General features: G+C 38.5%; 1 protein-coding gene across 1 annotated transcript in view; it reads right to left on the bottom strand.

Annotated features, from left to right (window-relative positions):
- Positions 1-21040, bottom strand: part of CNTN5 (contactin 5) — a 237301-nt gene that overhangs the window by 94416 nt on the left and 121845 nt on the right. Inside the window, exons 10-12 of the mRNA XM_029285383.1 lie at positions 13344-13480; positions 10843-10972; positions 8558-8708 (exon numbers count right to left, since the gene is read on the bottom strand). Coding sequence (XP_029141216.1) covers positions 8558-8708; positions 10843-10972; positions 13344-13480 — 418 coding nt within the window. The remainder of the gene's footprint in view (positions 1-8557; positions 8709-10842; positions 10973-13343; positions 13481-21040) is intronic.

Genomic DNA, 21040 nt, shown 5'->3' with positions numbered 1-21040 from the left:
CTGCCCCCTAGAGTCAGACACAACTGGACAGGAGAAACTTTTATCTTTCTTTACCATACAAACAAAAACAATTCCTATCTGGTGTTGACCAAAATACTATTTGCAAGCATAGAGTTATATAAATACAACATTCCAAGAGATTTCTCTCCCCACACGTTATAAGAAAGTCTGAACTTCAATCACACCTGCCATCACTGACATAACTTTCCTTCCTATATCAAGTCTTAGTTTTGGACGATGCCTGGCTAAATGTATATTGCTGAAGGCACAGACAAAACAGAACTTCTATCCTGCAATAGGATATCTTGGAGAGAGAGAGAAAAAAATTAGTAAACCCTGGCAGCCACTGCGGAAGATGAATTCCTATTTATTAAAAATCATTTCTTTCTTAGCATGGGGCCATTTGTTCTGTCGGAAGTAATTTTCTAAATAGAGTTAATGAAAGAATTTTCATTGCATAAACATAATATTATAAAGAAGCAATTCTCACTCTTCTGACTAAATCCCAGAGTGCTGAGAATTGTACAAGTGTAATTGGTTATGCATGGAGGAGATAATACAAGCTTTTACTGCTGAATAATTGGCATGTAGTATGAAAAGGCTCTTTGATTTCTATGTCGTGGAAACCTTCATTAAATTGTTGATGGCTTCCTTGCTGAGGAATGCTTAGTCTATGAGTTCATGAAAGTTTCAGAAAGTGTTCTCTGAGTAATATGATGTAATAGAAGAGACTATTTGTAGCTCAGATTGAATTGATGTTGATATTACCTAATTAGGTAATGAAACACCTGAAAGCAAATTACCAAGCTTCCAGCACCAGAATTCCACAATAGGATGTAGTATAGTATAGTGCAAATATATGCAATAGTTAGTTTTCTTGTAGCACTTCATTATAAGATAGTGGTGATACTTATCATCCTATCCTATCCTATCCTATCCTATCCTACCCTACCCTACCCTACCCTACCCTACCCCACCCTAGATTTTTCACAGTTGTCAGTTAATCATTCAACTGTGAACCCATTCTTCTCAACCTGGTATTTTTTTCTGGAAACTGGAAAAACTATTGCATACAACAGTCACATAATCATGCAATTGGTCAAAAAGGGGAGCCAGTTTCCAAGCAGACACATGACTGCAGGGAGAGATAGCATGAAATTTTATGATGGCCAGCTTTACAGGCCCATTGGAATTTTGACTGGTTGTTTAGCAACCGATAATAAGTCAAAGATTTTGACTGGTTGTTTAGCAACCGATAATAAGTCAAAGATTACCTGTAAAACTAGCTGTACAGCCATAATTAACCTTTGACATTGCTAATAGAAAAGTTGCCATCTTTGTCTACCAGAGTGGGTGACTCTGACAAATATAAATCAATATATTAAATCAGTCAATCAATTAATCAACACTGTCATTTTCTCTCTGTTGCCTGTAACCCCCAAAACCAATGCTGATCTAAGATGCAGCAAGTTATCAGAACTGGAGGCAGCAAAGTATTAATAGAATCATAAAACTGTATGGCTTGAAGTCTTTTTAGGGTATTCCAGTAACGCTGAAAGACTAGCTTTTTATTCATCCTTGTCACTCAGTAAACCCTCATATAAAAGTCAAAAGAAGGGAGATCAAATTTTTGTGGGTATTAAAAAGCTATCATAATATGCAGACCACTGCTTGCATCCTCAACTGGTACTAGTTTGCTTATATGATAATTGCCACACATCTCCAAAAAAACTTCCAAGTTTGGCCCCATGTCTTTCCCCCATAATTCACTATGCTTGTTCCTTTGTACTGCACACAAAAGCTTCTTATGTTAGCATGTAGATCTAAAACAAAAGAGGGGATGCTCAAATTAAAGCAGTAACATTTTGATTAAAATAGTTTCAGTTCCCCAAGCTGATTCAGAATCAATGCTGCAGCTAGAGTATTAGGGCTAATTAATAACTTGCATCTAACTGAAAGAAGGAAATTATTGTGAAATTTATTTTTATAGCAATGTCAATGTTGTCACGGTTTTGTGTCTCTCATTTATACGCAGATCTCTAATTTCCATTATAAACTGAAAGAGCTCAATTAAACTGTGATTGATGTGAGAAGAAAAAAATTAAACAGCAGCAACTACACAATTCTCACCACATCTTATTATTGAATGGTCTCCTCCTTCTTTTCCCTCAAGCGTCCTCTGAAATTGCCTTCTCTCTTACATTAGGATCTATAAACCACTACTTGGGCATCAGGAGTATCAGCTGGTAATGTGTTCCCAGAAGTTTAAACAACATATTTCAGAAAGTTAGTAGCTTCTACTGTGGAAAAATAAAGCCAATAGCGATTGTCTAGGGGACCTTAAATGAAAACAAAACTATTAAGTAAAGATTTTTCTATCCACACCAATTCTAAGAAAAAAGTAGGTAGCCCCTTTCCAATGGAGACTGACTCATGGGTAATAATCCGAGTGGCAAAGAGACAATAAAAAGACACAAAACCAGAAGAACAAAATAACAGAGTTGGACGGAACAGTCCATTCCCTCTGCTCAAGCAGGAGACCCTATATCATTTCAGACAAGTGGTTGTCCAATGTCTTCTTAAAAACCTCCAGAGATGGAACACCCAGAACTTCTGAAGGTAAGCTGTTCCACTGATTTAATTGTTCCCACTGTCAGGAAATTTCTCCTTATTTTTAGGTTGCTTCTCTCCTTGATTAGTTTCCATCCACTATTTCTTGTTCTGCCTTCAGGTGCTTTGGAGAATAGCTCGATTCCCTCTTCTATGTGGCAGCCCCTCAAATATTGGAATACTGCTATCATGCCATCCATAGTCCTTCTTTTCACTAGTCTAGACATACCCAATTTCTGCAACCATTCTTCATATGTTTTAACATCTAGTCCAGTGTTTCTCAACCTTGACAATTTTAAGGCATGTGGACTTCATTGCTGGCTGTGGAATTCTGGGAGTTGAAATCCACATGCCTTAAAATTGTCAAGGTTGAGAAACACTGATCTAGTCCCTAATCATCATTCTTTCTATAGTTTCAGCATCTTTTTTAAATCATGGTGACCAAAATTGGATGCAACATTCCAAGTGTGGTCTTACCAAGGCATTGTGAATTGGTACTAACATTTCATGTGACTCGATTCTATCCTTCTGAGTAACGGTTGATGACAATGTGGTATTCTGAAATCATTGAAAGAGTCACTCTACTCTTTAAAAATCCACAAGAGAAGATATGTCCTTTTGGACATCAGTGTGAAATGCAAAAAGAATAATGAAAACATTCTTGATTAATCCTTTTGGAACAGTAGTGGGCCCTGGGATTTCCCCAAGGTGGTAAGCTAAGCTTTCTTTATATCAGGGGTGTCAAACTCAATTTCACTGAGGGCCGCATCAGCATTGCGGTTGCCCTGGGGGGGCCGGTCGGGTGTGGCCAGAGTGGGTGCAGCCTAATGGGTGGGCGTGGATGGAGTGGGTGTGGCCTAATGGGTGGTCGGTGGCCAGTTCTACATCATTCACGTCAAGGGTGCCTATGGGGGGCCTGGGTAGGAGTGGGACAGATCTGAGGGTCTCTGGCAGAAGGGGGTGGGACCGGGGCAAGTGCCAAGGCATGGTCCACTGGGGCAAGTGCCAAGATGGCCCCACAAAATTGTACATTGGCTCCCGGCTGGCCTAGGCCAGGGCCAAGGCAGCGGGGGCCGTTCCCTCACTGTTTCCAGGGTGGCTTCGCGGGCCACATGAAACCACTTCGCGGGCCACATCAAGCCCCCGGGCCTTGTGTTTGACATGTCTGCCTTATATTGTTTGTAGTTGCCAGTTGAGTCCAGAAGAGTGAAGTCTTGGAAACAGACGTCTTCATTGAAGATGCACAAAGTTAGATAAATCAAAGATGTGAATATGTGTACATATTGTGCTGTTTCATTCTGTGATCTTTTACAGGCATCACAACAATGTTCAGGCATTCATATAAGCACGTGGAAGGTTTCAGATCAGATAGGGCAGGGGTCCCCAACCTGTGGGAGGCAGTCCACTACTGGACCATGGCCTCTTGGCCACCGGGTCACGTGAATGGCTGGCCAGTGCGTGCACATGTGCACTCCCTCCACTCGCACTAGTGCTGTCTTGAGTGTTGCATGGGTGCTAGCCCCACCCCGAACATTGTGCAGGTGCTAGCCTTGTCCTGAGTATTATGCAGGCGCTAGCCTCGTCCTGAGCATCGCATGGGCGATAGCCTCATCCCGAGTGTTGCGTGGGCACTAGCCCCTGTCCTGAGCATTGTGTGGGTGCTAGGCCTGCTCTCAGTGTTGTGCAGACACTAGGTCCACTCCCAGTGTTGTACAGGGCTCACATCACCCCCAGCTTCGCGCAGGCACTAGACCTGCCCCGAGCATCGCGTGGGCATTAGACCCAGCGTCGCGTTCAATCAAATATCTAAAGGAGAACTACAATAATAACTGGTTGAGTTTAGAAACAACTCTCCCTGTGATTCAGGATCCTAGTTGACACAATGAACTGCTCTTGTCTTTTTGGTCAATATTTATGGAGTCGGGGGAGAGAAAGGTTGTGGCTTTATATGGAGGCCACTGTATAGCTTAGTCCAGTGATGGCGAACCTTTTAGAGACCGAGTGCCCAAAAACCGCCTCGCCTCTGCCCCGCCCCACCTCTCCTGCCCGCAGGGCCACCCACCACCTCCACAGCCTGCCACAGCAGGTCACCCAGGTGGCCCAGCAGCATTATGGCAGCCACGCCCTCTGTCTGCACCCCACAGCATCATCTGTACACAATGGGGCACGAGGGTGGAATCTTGTCCCCGCTGCCCAGTGCCATGTCCTTGGCTGCGCTACTCTGCGCAGGCTGCGCCCAGGGCGACTCTCCTCTGGGGGGCTGCTGGTGAGGAGGGGGGAAAAAGCAGGTGGTGGGGCTGGGGCAATGGCATGCGTACCCACAGAGAGGGCTCTGAGTGCCGCCTCTGGTACCCGTGCCATAGGTTCGCCACCACTGGCCTAGTCTGAAGGCCCTTATACATTCAACTAAGTGCCAGGATAATTGAAGCAGAAATGAATAATTTGTAGCCCATGAACTCATTTGACCATTTCTGGTACCCATAGTGACTGAATTTTGCTACCACATTTTCACTTTATTTCTCTGTTATTTTCTTTTCTTCAAAATCATGAGTGGGGATGGATATGGGAGGCTTCTGAAGAGGCCCCTCCTGTTGCTTTTAAAAATCCAACCTGGCTTAAATCCAATAGGCTTAAAGTGCTGAACATTGGGGGTACGATTTTTACATTAATTTCTACTTTATTCTAAAACAAGAGAGATAGGAACCAAAATGGTCATATCATTGTAACTTCCTGTGGCCATTCAGAAGGCAGACTTCTAGTCTCAAATTCAATGGCCATCCCTGCTACAGAGCATACTTAGGTTAGTTTTTAACATTTTTGTGAATTTATTGATTGGAAATCATTAAAAGGGGAAGTTAGTTGGCTGCTCATACAGTTTTGTTAAATGTTTGAGGATTAGCAATCAGCTTGTAATCATCCACCATAAAATTGAAGCACACAGCCTGAAATGCAAAGAGTTTGGGTCTGATATTGCCATTCATTTTCAGAAAAGACTAATAAACCAAAACAAACCCATTACATTTTCCCCAAAATACACTGGGTTTTGTTAGCTAAAAGCAGATAATTAAACTCCATTCTTTTTTTTTCCTTTGCAGAGCAAAGTAAGTAATAATAGAATCTTAATAAGATTTTCCTTTGCTAAACTCATTTGGGATCATTTTATTTTAAATATAATTAATGGTCATGTAATGATAGCAATGAGCTGGTGTGAAAGCTCAGTAATGAGAAGACATTTGGGCGTGCATGAAAGTCATAGGTTAGTGAAGAGAGAGAGAGGAATCTCTTCATTGATTTAAACTCTATATTCAGTTTATTGAGCAAGTAGACCTATTACCTAAATCTAGATCTTTAAAAAAAAGTTCTATCAAGTTCAGATAAGTTAGTGTAGAGTTTCTGCTATCCATACAAGAGATCAAAATCAACATTGGTCTGTTTTTCATTTCAAATTATTTAATTTTAGCTAGAGCTCTCTTTTGTTTTCTGATTTACACACTTCTAGATCATAAGTAGTTGAGGTACAGCAGAAGGTAGATACCATAGATAATATGACCACTTCAAACTGAAGATGGCTAGTAATAGAAAAAGGATTTGTGTACAGATATGATTCTCCATATCTATAAATGCACACGCTGCAATTTTTTTCTATGTGTAAAAAATATGCAACTCTTCTCATAGCAGAATTGAATTCTCAGGGTTCCGTTAGCAAAAATACTAATTTCTTGGAACAAAAATGAAAGCTCTAACAGTAATTAACATTAAATTAATTCAATTACTCCAAGCATATCTTAAAATATCTTCCCCTTTATCATATCACAATTTGGTTGCATCATTCAGAGGGAATTGCAAGATCACAACACAGGATTTCTTTTGAGAGGGAGGAGGGACAAAATTGCATATCCCTTTGAATAAAATATCTCGAACTACCTCATATCTGAGGCCCAGTTTCAAGTTTTCCATTAACATACTTTCCTAAATTAGGGTGCTACCTAGTTGTAAGGACTTTATCTCTCAGAATTCCCAATCTAGCGTAGACATATTAAAAATTAAGTGGTTGAAGTCCAGAAATTGTACCATATTGTACCATAACCTGTAAGCTGCTCATTGCCTTATAAGGAGAATAATTAGATAGATAGATAGATAGATAGATAGATAGATAGATAGATAGATAGATAGATGGATGGATGGATGGATGGATGGATGGATGGATGGATGGATGGATGGATGGATGGATGGATGGACGGATGGACGGATGGACGGATAGACGGATAGACGGATGGATGGATGGATGGATGGATGGATGGATAGATAGATAGATAGATAGATAGATAGATAGATAGATAGATGGATAGATAAAATTTAAAGGTGTCAGCCCTCACAGGTAAGCCTGACAGAAAACTTGACAAGGTGAACTAATTCTAATTTATTGCAAGGCTATATATTTGCAAATCTGTAAGTATAAGCTCCCCACTGCCATCTTTAACTGCTAGACCCATTTCTTTCTCTGACCATCAAGCCATTGAGGGCTCCTCCCTCTCATGCCAGATGCTTTCTTAGACAGCTTCTCTTTCCCTTCCCCCCCACCCCCCCAAGGTCATCCACACTTCCATTACAGTGTAGAAGGGATAAAGAGGTATAGATCAAAAACCCTAGACAAGGGAGAAAGAGAGTATCACATGCAAAGAGATGAAAAAATACTGAACTACCCAAAATGGAGGGGTAGAGAATGAAGGTGGGGGAATTCTTGAAGAAATGGCAAGATTGACGTGTTTGATCAGAGATAAGACATCAAGTATTTTTTTTATAAAAGACTGGACATCTTTTATGGATGTTTTTGATGAAAACGAGAAAACAATGAACTGAAGATTTATGGATTTGCTGATTAAAAAGGGATAATTATGTGAAAGAAGGAATCATGTATAATTTTTTTAAAAAGGGAGAGACACTAAATTTGTAACTGTTCTAAAAATAAGAAGTTACTTGTTTACATTTTTTTCTTGTCTCCCTCATCTGCTCTCTGCATTTTTTTTTCTTTTCTTTTTTCTTTTTTATTTGAAATTGCTAGGGAGCTATTCTTTGCAAAAACAGGTTAATTAAGAAGTATGGAGACAAGTAGCATGGTAATATGAAATGGGGAGGTTAAAAAATGTAAGGAAAAAAAAGGGGAAGGGATTGAACAAATAGATTCCAAACCTGCTTAGGACCTAATGCACAAGCACAGAAATAATGACTGCTGTCAATATTGCAATGAACAAAGACATATTTTCAATTTTGCAACTACTAAGATTGTTATTCAAGAAAGTACAAAGGGAGACAGGAAAATGACTGAAGCCTGGGAAATGGGCCTCTTGTCAGTCAACAGGAGTGCTGATTTACCACCAGCTTATCAGGTACTTAGGAGCCGAGGACTTGGCACCACAAGGAACAACAGCCAATAGCCAGCCATCAACATGCCAATCAACCAATAGGAAGCCACACCCAACCAGGCTCCACATAAATATGACTCATAGAAAAGCACACATGCCAGTAGAGAGAAGTTCCCTGAGGATAAGCTCCAGTTTAGGAGACTAAACCACTGGTCCCAATGAACAACCCATATTGGATCCTGCTGTCATTACTTGCTGGAATGAAATGTTGGTATTGATTGTTTAGAATTGATAATTTGGAATTTTGAAAAAGAGTCTTCTCTTGAGAAGAAGATTCTTCCTCTAAAAAATCAAACCATTTAAATAATGTATGGTACATCATACCTTCCTTCCAAATCAAGGCTGTTGCCAATAATGGACAATGTATATGAAACTTCATTATCAAAATGATAAGACATCATTTTTATGCATAACGTAAAATATTTAATAGCCAAGGCTTGCTGATTGACTATTCTTATGCTTTATCTTTTTCTTGCAGACACTGATGGAAGTAAAAGGTAAACATGAATAAATGGATATCTGACCTTTTATTTTCTCGCATGTTTTTCTCTCCTTTCTTCCACCCAATGGTTGATTTGGGAGACGCTTGTGGTTTGCATTCCACAGTGACTTTTTGGCCTTTGGTAACAATTATGGTCTTCTTCAGTTGACTCAGGGGAAAAGTTGGAGCAGAAGCTATTGAGAAAAGAAATAAATCTCAGTGGAACCATCCAAGCCCATTACGTCAAGAAATATTTTCAAAGATGGCTCATCACCTTGGTTGATTGGTTCGTTGACTCTCCCTTATGAAATGTCTTTATAATGCAAAATCAGATAGCTGTTAAACAAAGTATATAATATATGAGGATGGGCTGAGACCCATTAATCTTACCAACCTTATCTTACCCATTAAATATTATTTCATGCTATAACTGCATTATTTATGAGTGAAAGAAAGAAATGAAAGACTGGTCAGGAATGACAGGATCAAAGGATCTAATACCATCTATTCCAATGGACAGATTTCATTGGAATAGACGTTATAGAAGTATTTCATAACTAGCACACTTCTGAAAACTTAAACACGCTTGCAGTTTAATACTTAATTTCTACTGATGAGAATGATTTGTTTAATTCCATATACTGTATATCTCAATCTTTATAAATCTTAGTTCTATTGAACAGTTTTGATTGATGAAAGTCTGCAATATTTATTGGATTTGTTGAGATTTGATTTGATTTGATTTTGATTTTATTAAATTTATACCCCGCCCTTCTCCCGGAGGACTCAGGGCGGCTTACAGCCAGTTTAAAACAATGATATAATACAATACAAAATTTAAAAAGATTAAAAATAACTATTTAAATTTGGCCGCTTCTACTAAAAATTTAATTTAAAACCCCTTTAAAATACCCCTAGGCCANACCCCTAGGCCAGTCCTGCCTGCTGAAATAACCAGGTCTTAAGGGCGCGGCGGAAGGAGGGGAGATCCGGGATCACCCGGATCTCTGGGGGCAGCTCGTTCCAGAGGGTGGGTGCTCCGACAGAGAAGGCTCTCCCCCTGGGGGTCGCCAGCCGACACTGTCTGGCTGACGGCACCCTGAGGAGGCCCTCTCTGTGGGATAAGGGCAACAAGATAGCTCTTATGTTTTCAATACAGCTAGCTACTGTATACTTTCATTTCATTAAAATTTATTTATCTTTAAATCAAATTTATTGGCTGCTGTACTCATAGCAACTCTTGAATTTATATTTATTTCTGTTCCACACTAAGGTTTTAAGTGTTATATAATAATAACAATAATTTTATCCCCATTCATATATATCAGAAATATAACTCAGCTTGGAGTATTGCCTCAGTTTTCAGATAGTGGATTTGTTTATAATATTTCCATTTTACCTTTTTTCCTATAAAGATCTGTGAAAGGATGTACAGGTAGTCCTTGACTTACAACTATTTGTTTAGTGACTGTTTGAAGTTATAACAGCACTGAAAAAAGTGACCTATGACCATTTTTCACACTTATGACTCTTACAGCATCCCCAGGGTCATGTGATCAAAATTTGGCTGCTTGGCAACTGGCATGTATTTGTGACAGTTGCAGGGTCATAAAGGGTCATGTGATCACCTTTTGTGACTTCCTGACATGCAGTGTCAATGGGGAATCCAGATTCACTTAACAACTGTGTTACTAGCTTAACAACTGCAGCGATTCACTTAACTCAGTGGTTCTCAACCTATGGGTCGGGACCCCATTTGGGGTCGATCGACCATTTCATGGGGGTCGCCAAGCAAGGCTGTCCGCCATTTTTTTTTGTCCGCCATTTTTTTGTCCGCCATTTTTCCCCCTTTTCCGGCGGGTGCCTTACCTCCCTTGGGCTGGGCCAGCTGGTGGTCGGCCTGCTCCGTCTCTGCCACTTGCCAGCTACGCCTCGGCCGGCGCAGGGGGCGGAACCACGCATGCGCGGCACTCCCGGGCAGGGAAAGTCCTCGACTTACGACCGGTTGGGTAGTCCTCGACTTAGGACCGGTTTAGTCCTCGACTTAGGACCGGTTTAGTCCTCGACTTACGACCGGTTGGGGTCGCGGCATTAAAAAGGTTGAGAACCACTGACTTAACTGTTGCAAGAAAGATTGTGAGGTGGGACAACACTCACTTAACAACTGTCTTGCTTAGCAACAGAAATGTTGGGCTCAATTGTGGCCGTAAATTGAGGACTACCTATATAACTAGATGGACACAATCATTTCATTCTTTGGGGGTTTTGAATCAACACTGTATTCTTAGCAAATGAATGGAAAAAAGAATAACAGTCTTAAATACAAACCTAAAATCTTCAATTCCGCACCAGCATAGATGGCTCCGTGCTTGTTTTCCGCTACACATTGATACATTCCAGCATCAGACTGATTAACACTGTGGATCATCAGTACACCATTAACCATCTCAATTCTGCTCTGTAATGGAATAGAAACATAATTCTACAAAAGCAAAGAAAATCAGGAAAATTTAGTGGTTTCTCAGTTTTAGCTCAAGTAATGATGGCTGGAGAGGAAATGACATATTTATGTGCTTAACATGTATTAAAAGAGCTTGCTGGGTGCCATGTTGACAGTTTCTTCATTGTTTTATCTTTCTACTTTGTGATAATGTTAAGATGTTTTGGGTGCTTAAAACTGCATCTCATTAATGTTGGCTAGGATTATCCTTGCTCATGTTTAAAAATGAGACTTTGGTGAAATCTCACTGTTCTGATCCTTTATTGCTCTCAGCAATTATTCAGAGCTACTAACATTGATTAGAACTTTTTTACTTATCTTGACAGAATACATCAATCACTCGGTTTGGTTCGTATCTGATAATACTATCAAATGACTCCTAAACTAAAAATAAATCAAACAAGATAAACAGTAGTGACAGGTCTTGACGTTTCTCTCGTTGTAACAGTTCGTCTAATATTATATATCGACTGTGCTACGTATTACAAAACCATGCATAAGTACCAGAACTGGAACAGATTTAGCTCACTATTTGGGAATAAGCAACTCCTGCCGAAGAATCCCTACCGAGTGACAATAAAAATATTAAATTTTATTTTTTTGCTGTAAGAGCACTCATCTGAGCTAAGAAAATAAGCCTTTTATTTCTTGGTAGTGTTCCATCTTACTAGAAAATAAATAATATACAGTAGGATTTTAGGGTATGATAGTTTTTCTTCAGTAAAGCTGGTGCTACATATATGCCTTTTCATTTGAGATGGCGCACCGTTTTGAGGGAAGAGAGAAACATCCTTGAGATGCCATTATTATGAAAAAGGGTTGAAGAACACACTTTGCTACTGCTGAAAAGCTGAGAAGAAGATACTTCAGAATGAGTGAAGTGAGTTCATTCTTCACGAGTATTTAAGCATTACTTCGAACACCTTGCAGTAAAATGCAAAGGAATACAAGAAATGAATCTCTAACAACATTTGTACCTGCAGGTTAACTAAATACTTCTGTAATAAAGGCTTACAATCCATTGATAGATATAGATATAGATCAGTGGTGGGGTTCAGCCAGTTTGCACCAATTTGACAGAACTGATGGCTAATTTTTTGTTGCCCAGGCCCAAAATGGATTTCCGGAAGTGGCATCCACACAGAAAACCGGTTATTCACGTATTTGAATCCCACCACTAATATAGATAAGTATAACCAACTTTCTCATGTCCAGGAACTGATTTTATTAGGAGTTGTAAAGAGCAGAGCAAATGACACTGTTGATGCCACAATATAATGGAGATCTTAACATTAAATAATTAGTTCAAGATAAAGAAAAGTTGGGGTTTTTTTAAAAAAAGTATTTGCTTGTAATAAGAAGACTTCAGAATGCAACTAGTATTTTCTGTTTTATTAGTGATAAGGAAGAAAGACAAGTAGAATGGTTGTTGAATGGCTATTTTCTTGATTGCATCTATAATAATAAAAGAGTTGGAAGGGACCTTGGAGGTCATCTAGTCCAACCCCCTGCTCAGGCAGGAAACCCTACACCATTTCAGACAAATGGTTGTCCAGTCTCTTCTTAAAAACTTCCAGTGTTGGAGTTGTTGTCATGAGATTTATGACATAGGGCTCATAAAATAATAAAATATATAAAAGGAAATGCACAAATTTAAAAAAGTGTCTCTTCAGATTCTTTTGGATTTTAATGCACACTTTAAGAAAGATAAAAAAAGATACAGATTTAGAATGCCACAGACCTAAGAAAAAAAGAAATATGAATTCAAAACAGGTGATACAAACTCAAGCCATAACAAAAATATCTGTTAGTCTTTAAAAAAAAAAGGAAACTTAATTAAGGGCCCTAAGCTCCTTGAAACATCAGAACTCTTCCAAAAGTTGCCAACAAATTAGAATGCGAATATGAAAAATGAGAAGAATTCTTGAATGCACAGGAAGTAATCACATTCCCTATAATTAATTTATGTTAATGTTATTTAAGTCAAAGCTATTTTTTTGGTTGTGATCATCTCAGATTTTTTTCCTGGCTCCATCTACATCTGGAATTGTCTCCACTTGGAAAATGTTCTGCCCTCTGCTTTAGAATGATAGTAAATATATCATTATTTTACTTCCTAATTCAATTGGCATCTGAACCCAAGGCCATATTTTAAGACAGGGCTCTCTAAACTTGGTGACTTTAAGACTTCTGGACTTCAACTCACAGAATTACAGCCCTACTGGCTGGGGAATTCTGGGAGTTGAAGTCCACAAGTCTTAAAGTTGCCAGGTTTGGAGAGCCCTGTCCTAAGACAATCTGAAAGCAAATAAAACTATAGCATACTTACCTCTGGCCGTAGAGTGTTCCCATTTTTGAGCCAGCGATAAGTTGGCCTTGGCTTTCCAGAAGCTCTACATTCCCACCGGAGTTGATCCCCACTGTCTAACTGGGTATCGTTCAGCCTCTCTGTCCAGTGTGGATATGCTGCCAACAATAACAACAAGGACAGAAGATCCCAGTGATTAATATTGTGGAACCTTTAACTGATACCTTGGTATTTTGTTGTGTGGACTTCAATTCACTATGGATGACTGGGGAATTCTGGGAGTTGAAGTCCATGCATCTTCAAGCTGGTAAGGTTGAGAAACACTGCTTTAAACTAATAAGGTGATCAACTATGACTAATTTAGGTGATCAACTATGACTAATTTAGGTGATCAAATATTACTGGTGATAAGGATGGGTACTACTTTTGCACATTTTTCCAGCAATGGGTCAGACACAAGCTGATCAATCAGAAGTGGCTGAACTAAATGAGGTAACAAAGTGAATCTCAAAATATCCTGGCATGATGGGGATGGTGTTGATTAAATGTCTTTGGGTGGTAACATCATTATTGCAAGCAAGGGCCAGAAGAGCAAAGATATCATCACTACATGCGTTATATGGATGTTGTTAACTTGATATGGATTTCAAGCCAAAAATAGCATCTTCCATGCTGCTTCAACTGTGTAAAGCAAAAAAAAAAAAAAAGTCCCCATTTTGTCATGCTGTCCCTGCACACTGAGAGCCCTGCTGGATTTGGAAGCAATGGGAAGCTTCAAAATAAGGCATGAGAACAATTGCACCTATTGGCAAATATTATGATGGACTAAATTTAGTTCAGTTAGTGGCTGCAGGTAAATTTGTTAACTCAAGCAGAAATGGGGATAAGTGGAACTTTTAAAAGAGAAAAATCAGGAAACATGCCAGTACTTAGATACAAAGATCATTGACTGTCAACTCTATCCAAGACAAATTGTTACATTATTTGGTACCTAAAGTCTGGTTTCCCCTTTAGGATGTTCTTATTTAATCATGATATGAACATTATACTTCAAGATTAAGCCTAACTGCTCTAAGACGTTTAGATGGAGTGAAGGTGAAATGTAGCAGTTCACTTTGCTTTTACACATAGTTTTTTTTTTTAACAAAAATATGTTTTGCATGGATCTTTGTCAAAGGAAATCATGTCTTCAAAGGTTTGCAAGTTCTTTTTTCCCCTTGATTTGTTATCTCTTCCTTTCTTATCCATTGCCATTTTTTTGAGATTGAGATTCAATTCTACAGTAAAAGAATGAAAAGGATGCAAACATCAAAGTGATCTGTGTAAGAGCACCATTCTGACATAGAACTTGACATCTTCATTAGGAACTGACATTACACTTCTATCATTTATATAGTTTGGCCTCATTTGTAATAGACAGACAGAAACTCCATTAAACGAAGGGGTGAACGAAGGAGAGTACTTTTACAGCTTTTTCTCTCTCATTCTGAATGTTCTGGCTCAACCAGCTTTATGTTTTGACCAAACCTTTAATTCAATAGGATGAATCAATTTGTAGTCATGTTGTCAGGGGTATCTTTATATTACAGGCTGTAACAACATTGGATGTGTTCAACTGTAAAATTAAATTATGTTTTAACATTGTGAGACTTACTATGAAAAGAAAATTTGGTTCCTCCTAAATTTCTCCATTCTGTTTCCTCCTTTATCTTCAGACATACGGTAGGAACAAGATTGTCAAACATTTCCACTTACGTTTTAGATAAAATGAAATGTATTGTGTAGCATAATCAAAACTCTAAATGTATAAGTAAATACATTTAGAAAAAAAGAAGCCAGTTTTGGTATAATTTAGTCTGAAGTAATTTTACAGCAATCATAGTTAAAAATAACACATTTTGTCCATTTAGTGAAATAGCAAAAAACTAGGATTATACATTACACTAAGTTTTAAAGAAGTTGGTTTAATATGGCTTATGATTTAGAATATTGTGTGCACCCAGTTAATGATCTGTGGTTAAAAATAATGACTTGACATGTAACCATCCAAAGTTACCTTGTGGTAAGAGGCAAATAAATGTAATAATAATAATAATTTAATAATAATAATTTAATTGAGAATAAATGGCCAGAATTGAGAAGACAGCCACAGGCAGCAAGTGCCGCCTCTGCAAAGAAGTTGAAGAAACAGTGGAGCACATGGTTAGCTGCTGCAATAAGATCACACAGACTGACCACAAGCAGTGGCATGACAAACTAGCAACAATGGAGCATTGGAAGATCTGCAAGAAATATCATTTGGCTGCAAGCAAGAAGTGGTGTAACCATAAAAAAGACAAAGACATGGAAAATGAAGAAGCTAAATTGCTTTGGGTCTTTAGAATTCAAACAGACAATCACCTGCCACATAACACTCCAGACTTAACAATTAGAAATAAAAAAGACCCCCAAAAAAGTCTGACTAGTGGATGTGGATACTGGGGACAGTATAATGGAAAGAACTGGAATAGATCACAAAACACAAAATACTGCAAATAGAAATAGAATGACTGTGACAGAAGCAAGCAAAAATAGTCCCAATAGTAATAGGTGCCTTGGATGCAATTCCCAAAACAATTGGAGCACCACTTGAACACCAGTGACATTGACAAAATCATCATCAATCAATTGCAAAAGGCAGCCTTACTCAGAACAGCTTACATCCTGAGATAATACCTTGAACACCATAAAAACACATACATCTGCTTATTCCAGATTATTGGAAAGGCCTCAATAGGTAGACAAAAATGTCAACTCCAGTCTGGACACCTGACTATGTGACAAATCATCATCATAATAATCTAATAATATGTTCTCAGTGGAGCAGTAATTTATCCACAATGGAAAGAAGAACTTTTCAGTATTGCATACAGTACATAACTGAAGAAAGATACAAAGCATATGAGTCTGGAAATGTCTTGGCTCATTACTGCATCACTAAATAATGATTTACTGTAGAATGATCAAACCAATCTAGTTGTACAATTGAATCTCTGGATTCTCCCTCATTTACAAATCATTTACTTCAGCAAAATTTCAGAGTCTTAATTTTATGTTCTGTGGAAATCTCCAACTATAAGGCTAACTCCAAACCCTATTTATCTCATAAGGCTTTAGCATTGACAGCTGATGGTGCAAGCTACAAGATAAATGTATGTTATTGATACTAGCTGCCAAGAAAAAAAAACTTTTTTCAAATTAATAAGGCTTAACTCATTAATCCAAATTGCTGAAGAGTGTTTAAATCTCTTTTATGTGACATTGAAGTCTAACAGGTTCAGAGGCCTGAATATCATGGAGTGCCAAATAAGGTATTTGGCAATTTAAGTTGGTAATTGAGAACCAACACAGCAAAGGACCTGTTTTGGATCGAATGAGATCACTGGAGTACTTTAATAACTGTTATTACACTGAACTGACTTTAAAAATGAATCACATAAGCTATTTGGTATTTGGCCAGTTTCAATTAGAGTTTAAATAACTTCAAGAAAAGCATTCTTATTCTGAGCAGCTGGCATAACTAATATAATAGCCTCACCTATATGGGAATAATGCTTGTTGAACTATGGGATGTTTATATGAACTGGTTTGCACTGGTTTGCCCAGCAAAGATTGAGTAGTTTTTGAGAACATATCGATCAGTTTCAAAACCTTGCTTCAAAAATCCATCATGAATTGGGTTTGTCTAGTTTAACCAAAAGAAGAACAAGGAGTGATATGATAGCAGTGTTCCAATATCTAAGGAACTGCCACAAAGAAGAAGGGGTTAACCTATTTTCCAAAGCATCAGAAGTCAGGACAAGAAACAATGGATGAAACTAATCAAGGAGTGAACCAACCTAGAACTAAGAATTTTTTTTTAAAGAACAATTAATCAGTGGAACAACCTGCCTCCAGGGGTTGTGAATGCTCCAACAGTGGAAGTTTTTAAGAAGAGTTTGGAAAACCACCTGTCTGAAATGGTAAAGGGTTTCCTGCTTGAACAGGGGGTTGGACTAGAAGACCTCCAATGTCTCTTCCAAGTCTGTTATTCTGTTATGAATCTAATATAGTAGCAGATGATTCAGTTGTCATAAGACACACCACTTTTTTTCTGCTACCAAAGATCAACCTCTGATTACATCAATTAAAATGCCTGAAAGTAGAAGGCAAAATCTCATCCTTAAGTTACATATGTACATTATAATAGCCACCATTCAACTATTTTTTATGAGTCACAAAGAAAATGAAAGAGAAAGATTGGGTATGTGTGTGCTAACAGAGCAAGATGGGCTGCATGATGCCTTAGTTCTAGGCAGTGCTTTTTTTTGTCATAGAACTCATGGAACAGAGTTCTGGCACCTTTTTTTTGAGTCTAAAAGTTTCAAAATTTTCATTGAAAACTTTTAAACTACAAACCAGGTGTACCTGAACTTAGCGGGACAGCTCGCATCGTCCAGTCGCCGTTTTAGTAAATTTTTCACGTACGCCCGACGAACACACAACTCAGACTACGTACGCATGAAGCAGGCCGACGAACTGAACCCCGTGACGAGCCGAACACTAACCAGTTGTGGTCATGCGCTGAGTGCTTACTGTGGGCAACGACCGTTATGTTTCGTTACACAACTGACGTGTGTGGATGTGTGTACAGTGATTGAGTACATGCAAAAGGTAAATAAAAGATTAACAAGATGTGAGTTCTGGCATCTTTTTTCTTACAAAAAACGCACTGGTTCTAGGCATTTAAAGTCTTAAAACTTAGGAGAGAGAAAATGAATATAATTATTTACCTTCCTAATTATTGTTGCCTTTGGCATAAGTACATGAAACCTGGAACTTTTAATTAAATCTGATGAAAAATGTAACAGTAATGAAAAGTGCAAAAATGGGTTGGATTCCATATAAATCATTCTTAAAATAGATTGGCCAGTTGAGAAGAAGCTAAAAAGGGAAAAGAGAAGAGAGAAAGTAAGAAAGAAAGAAAGAAAGAAAGAAAGAAAGAAAGAAAGAAAGAAAGAAAGAAAGAAAGAAAGAAAGAAAGAAAGAAAGGACTATGTGTTCAAGGAGAAGAAATGGGGCCATCTGAAAGAGCTTCCCAGTTAGATGGTGAGAGGATTAGTGGAAAGCATTAGATGTTCCACTTTCTGCTTGACCTGAAGACATTCAAGTTAATGAACAAGAGACATAGTGTGATATGGCTAAATCCTACCGAAAAATCAGATTTAAAAATGTAATTCAAATAATTGGGGTGAAAAAATCAAATGAATATTATAAATAATTTGTTATGCTCAACAATAATAATAATAGTCAAATATTATCAAAACAAAAAAATATACAATAGAGAAATTGTTAATATAAGTATAGTAAATTGGAAGCACTGAACAATTTTCTTGTTATATGAAAGGCTACTCAAGCAAAGATTCTGTCTGGAAAAAACACATTCACAATTTAAGACAAAGCAAAACTTAATAAGACTAACCATACTAGTCAATTATTCACTTTAATTAAATCTATTTGAGAAATTAAGCTAGTCCTAACAAAACATTCAGCCTGGACTGTTTTCTTGGCACAGGTTTACTAAAATACTGTTTTAAATAATTCAAGGGTACCATCTTGAAAGAGTTTTGTAGTGGCAATTGTTTTTGGATCATTAATGGTCTTGGAGTATGGATTTTGAGGAGCCCTATGGGGAGATCAGATTAGCCCTTGAGGATTAGAAGAGTTTAGGATCCTGAGTCATGTTCTTCTCAAGCATTTTATCAAGATATGTCACCCATATGATTCCGGTTTTGATTAATAGATTAGATAATTCCAATATGTTTTCTCTTTGCTTTTTATTGTTAATACAGTAGCCATGTCATTCATGCAGATATGGATAATTTAGAACTTAATCTGCACACTTAAGCTGATAACCATCCAGAAGTCTGGCATGAACTCAACTTAGGGCCTATGCCCTGCCCAGTTAAAGGAATTCTCAATCATTGCTAAATCAGCAGAAAATTTACCAGCATGAAATTTGTGTTCCCCAGTTCTGACCCTTATTCTCCCATTATTATCTCTATTCCAAATCCCTTAACTTCCTCAAAAGTACTGGGTGGCAAAGCTTAATAGATGTTATACACATTGAGACTGCCCTTAGTTGATGTTGGAATCAAAGAAAAGATCTACTTTAACATCAGAACAGCTAAGGATGGTTTGAACCTATCTGACTCATAGGCTGGAGGCAAGAATAAGGAAACTTATGGCAATAAGGTTGAAAAAAGAAACAAATTTTTCTTCTGTTTTTAAGGGCCATATATTTTCTGGAAACATTCATCTGAAATATTCAGGCTTAGAATAACATAGAATAACACAGATGGAAGGGGCCTTGGAAATCTACTAGTCCAACCCCGTTGCTTGAGCAGGAGACTCTATACCAGGCATGTCAAACTGCTGGCCTGCGGGCCAGATGCATCATACTGACCTACGGGTGGGATAACGGCCGTTACCCCTTTTTCAGTGCTATGCAGTACGCTGCAGTGTACTGTAGCGTTCAAACTGTACGGACGAGATATGGTAAAGTCTGTTTACTAACAGGTTGGAGAAGAATTTTTGAAGGTCACAACCTCGTAAGTGTTAAAGACTTCTGTTCGGCAAGGTGACCAATTAGTAAGAGTGTCAATCCAAATTTCTCCTTAGTTCTAGGTTGCTTCTTTCCTTGATTAATTTTCATCCATTGTTTTTTGTCTTGCCTTCTTGTGCTTTAAAAAAATAGGTTGACCCACCTCATCTTTGTGGCAGCCTCTCAAATACTGGAATACTGCTATCAGGCCCCCCTTCCAAACCTTCTTTTTACTAGACTAGATATACCCAATTCCTGCAACTGTTCTTCCTAAGTTTTAGCCTCCAGCCCCCTAATCATCCTAATTGCCCTTCTCTGCATTCATTCCAGTGTCTCAACTTCTTTTTAATATTGTGACCAAAATAGGCATTCAGACATTCAGTTAGATTATTTAAAAGTCACTAATTGGGCCACAACTGAGCAGAGTCTGGATAAGGGAGGGGAAGGGAGACAAATCACTGTTGCAGGCCTAGCAACATCCAACAGGAAGTCATTTTTATTATTAGTAGGGAGGTATGTCATGCCAAGTGGGTGAGACAGATGCAATGATCATTCCAAATTATCAGCTGCATCAAGCAATCCCAATACATCTGGTTTTTTGCATTAGATATGATGGGGAATCAAATTAACCTGTGATTACATAAAAGCAGACAGGGCTGCCTCTGTGCGTTCCAGACATTGCCAAGAGCATCTCCAGTGAGCTGGATCAAATCCAGCTGACAAACTGAGCATGACTGAGGAAGATGGAAGAGCTAGTAGCGAATGCAAATCAGAGAATTTCTCCCAGTGCCAGCTGTAATCCACAAACCCAGTTTGAAGCTATCCAAAGGGTAAAGGGGTGGTTGTTTATTTACAAACCAGTGACCCTAAGGTATGAAGAAACTATAATGCCCATAGCAGGCTGTTAACTAAGCTTTATCTGAAAATCAAAAAGAAGAGGATACAGCTGCATGGAAAGGAAGGAGAGATGGAAAGGAGGAGAGAGCGGGGAGCAAAGAAAAGGAGATGGTTGGAAGGAAGGAAGGAAGGAAGGAAGGAAGGAAGGAAGGAAGGAAGGAAGGAAGGAAGGAAAGCTCAAAGCATTGGTCAATAGAGC

The sequence above is a fragment of the Protobothrops mucrosquamatus genome, unplaced genomic scaffold, assembly GCF_001527695.2.
Source record: "Protobothrops mucrosquamatus isolate PMUCROS unplaced genomic scaffold, P.Mucros_1.0 scaffold1591, whole genome shotgun sequence".
In the NCBI taxonomy this organism is placed as follows: domain Eukaryota; kingdom Metazoa; phylum Chordata; class Lepidosauria; order Squamata; family Viperidae; genus Protobothrops; species Protobothrops mucrosquamatus.
Note: the sequence above shows the minus strand (reverse complement) of the source record. Positions and strands in the feature narration are given on the sequence as shown.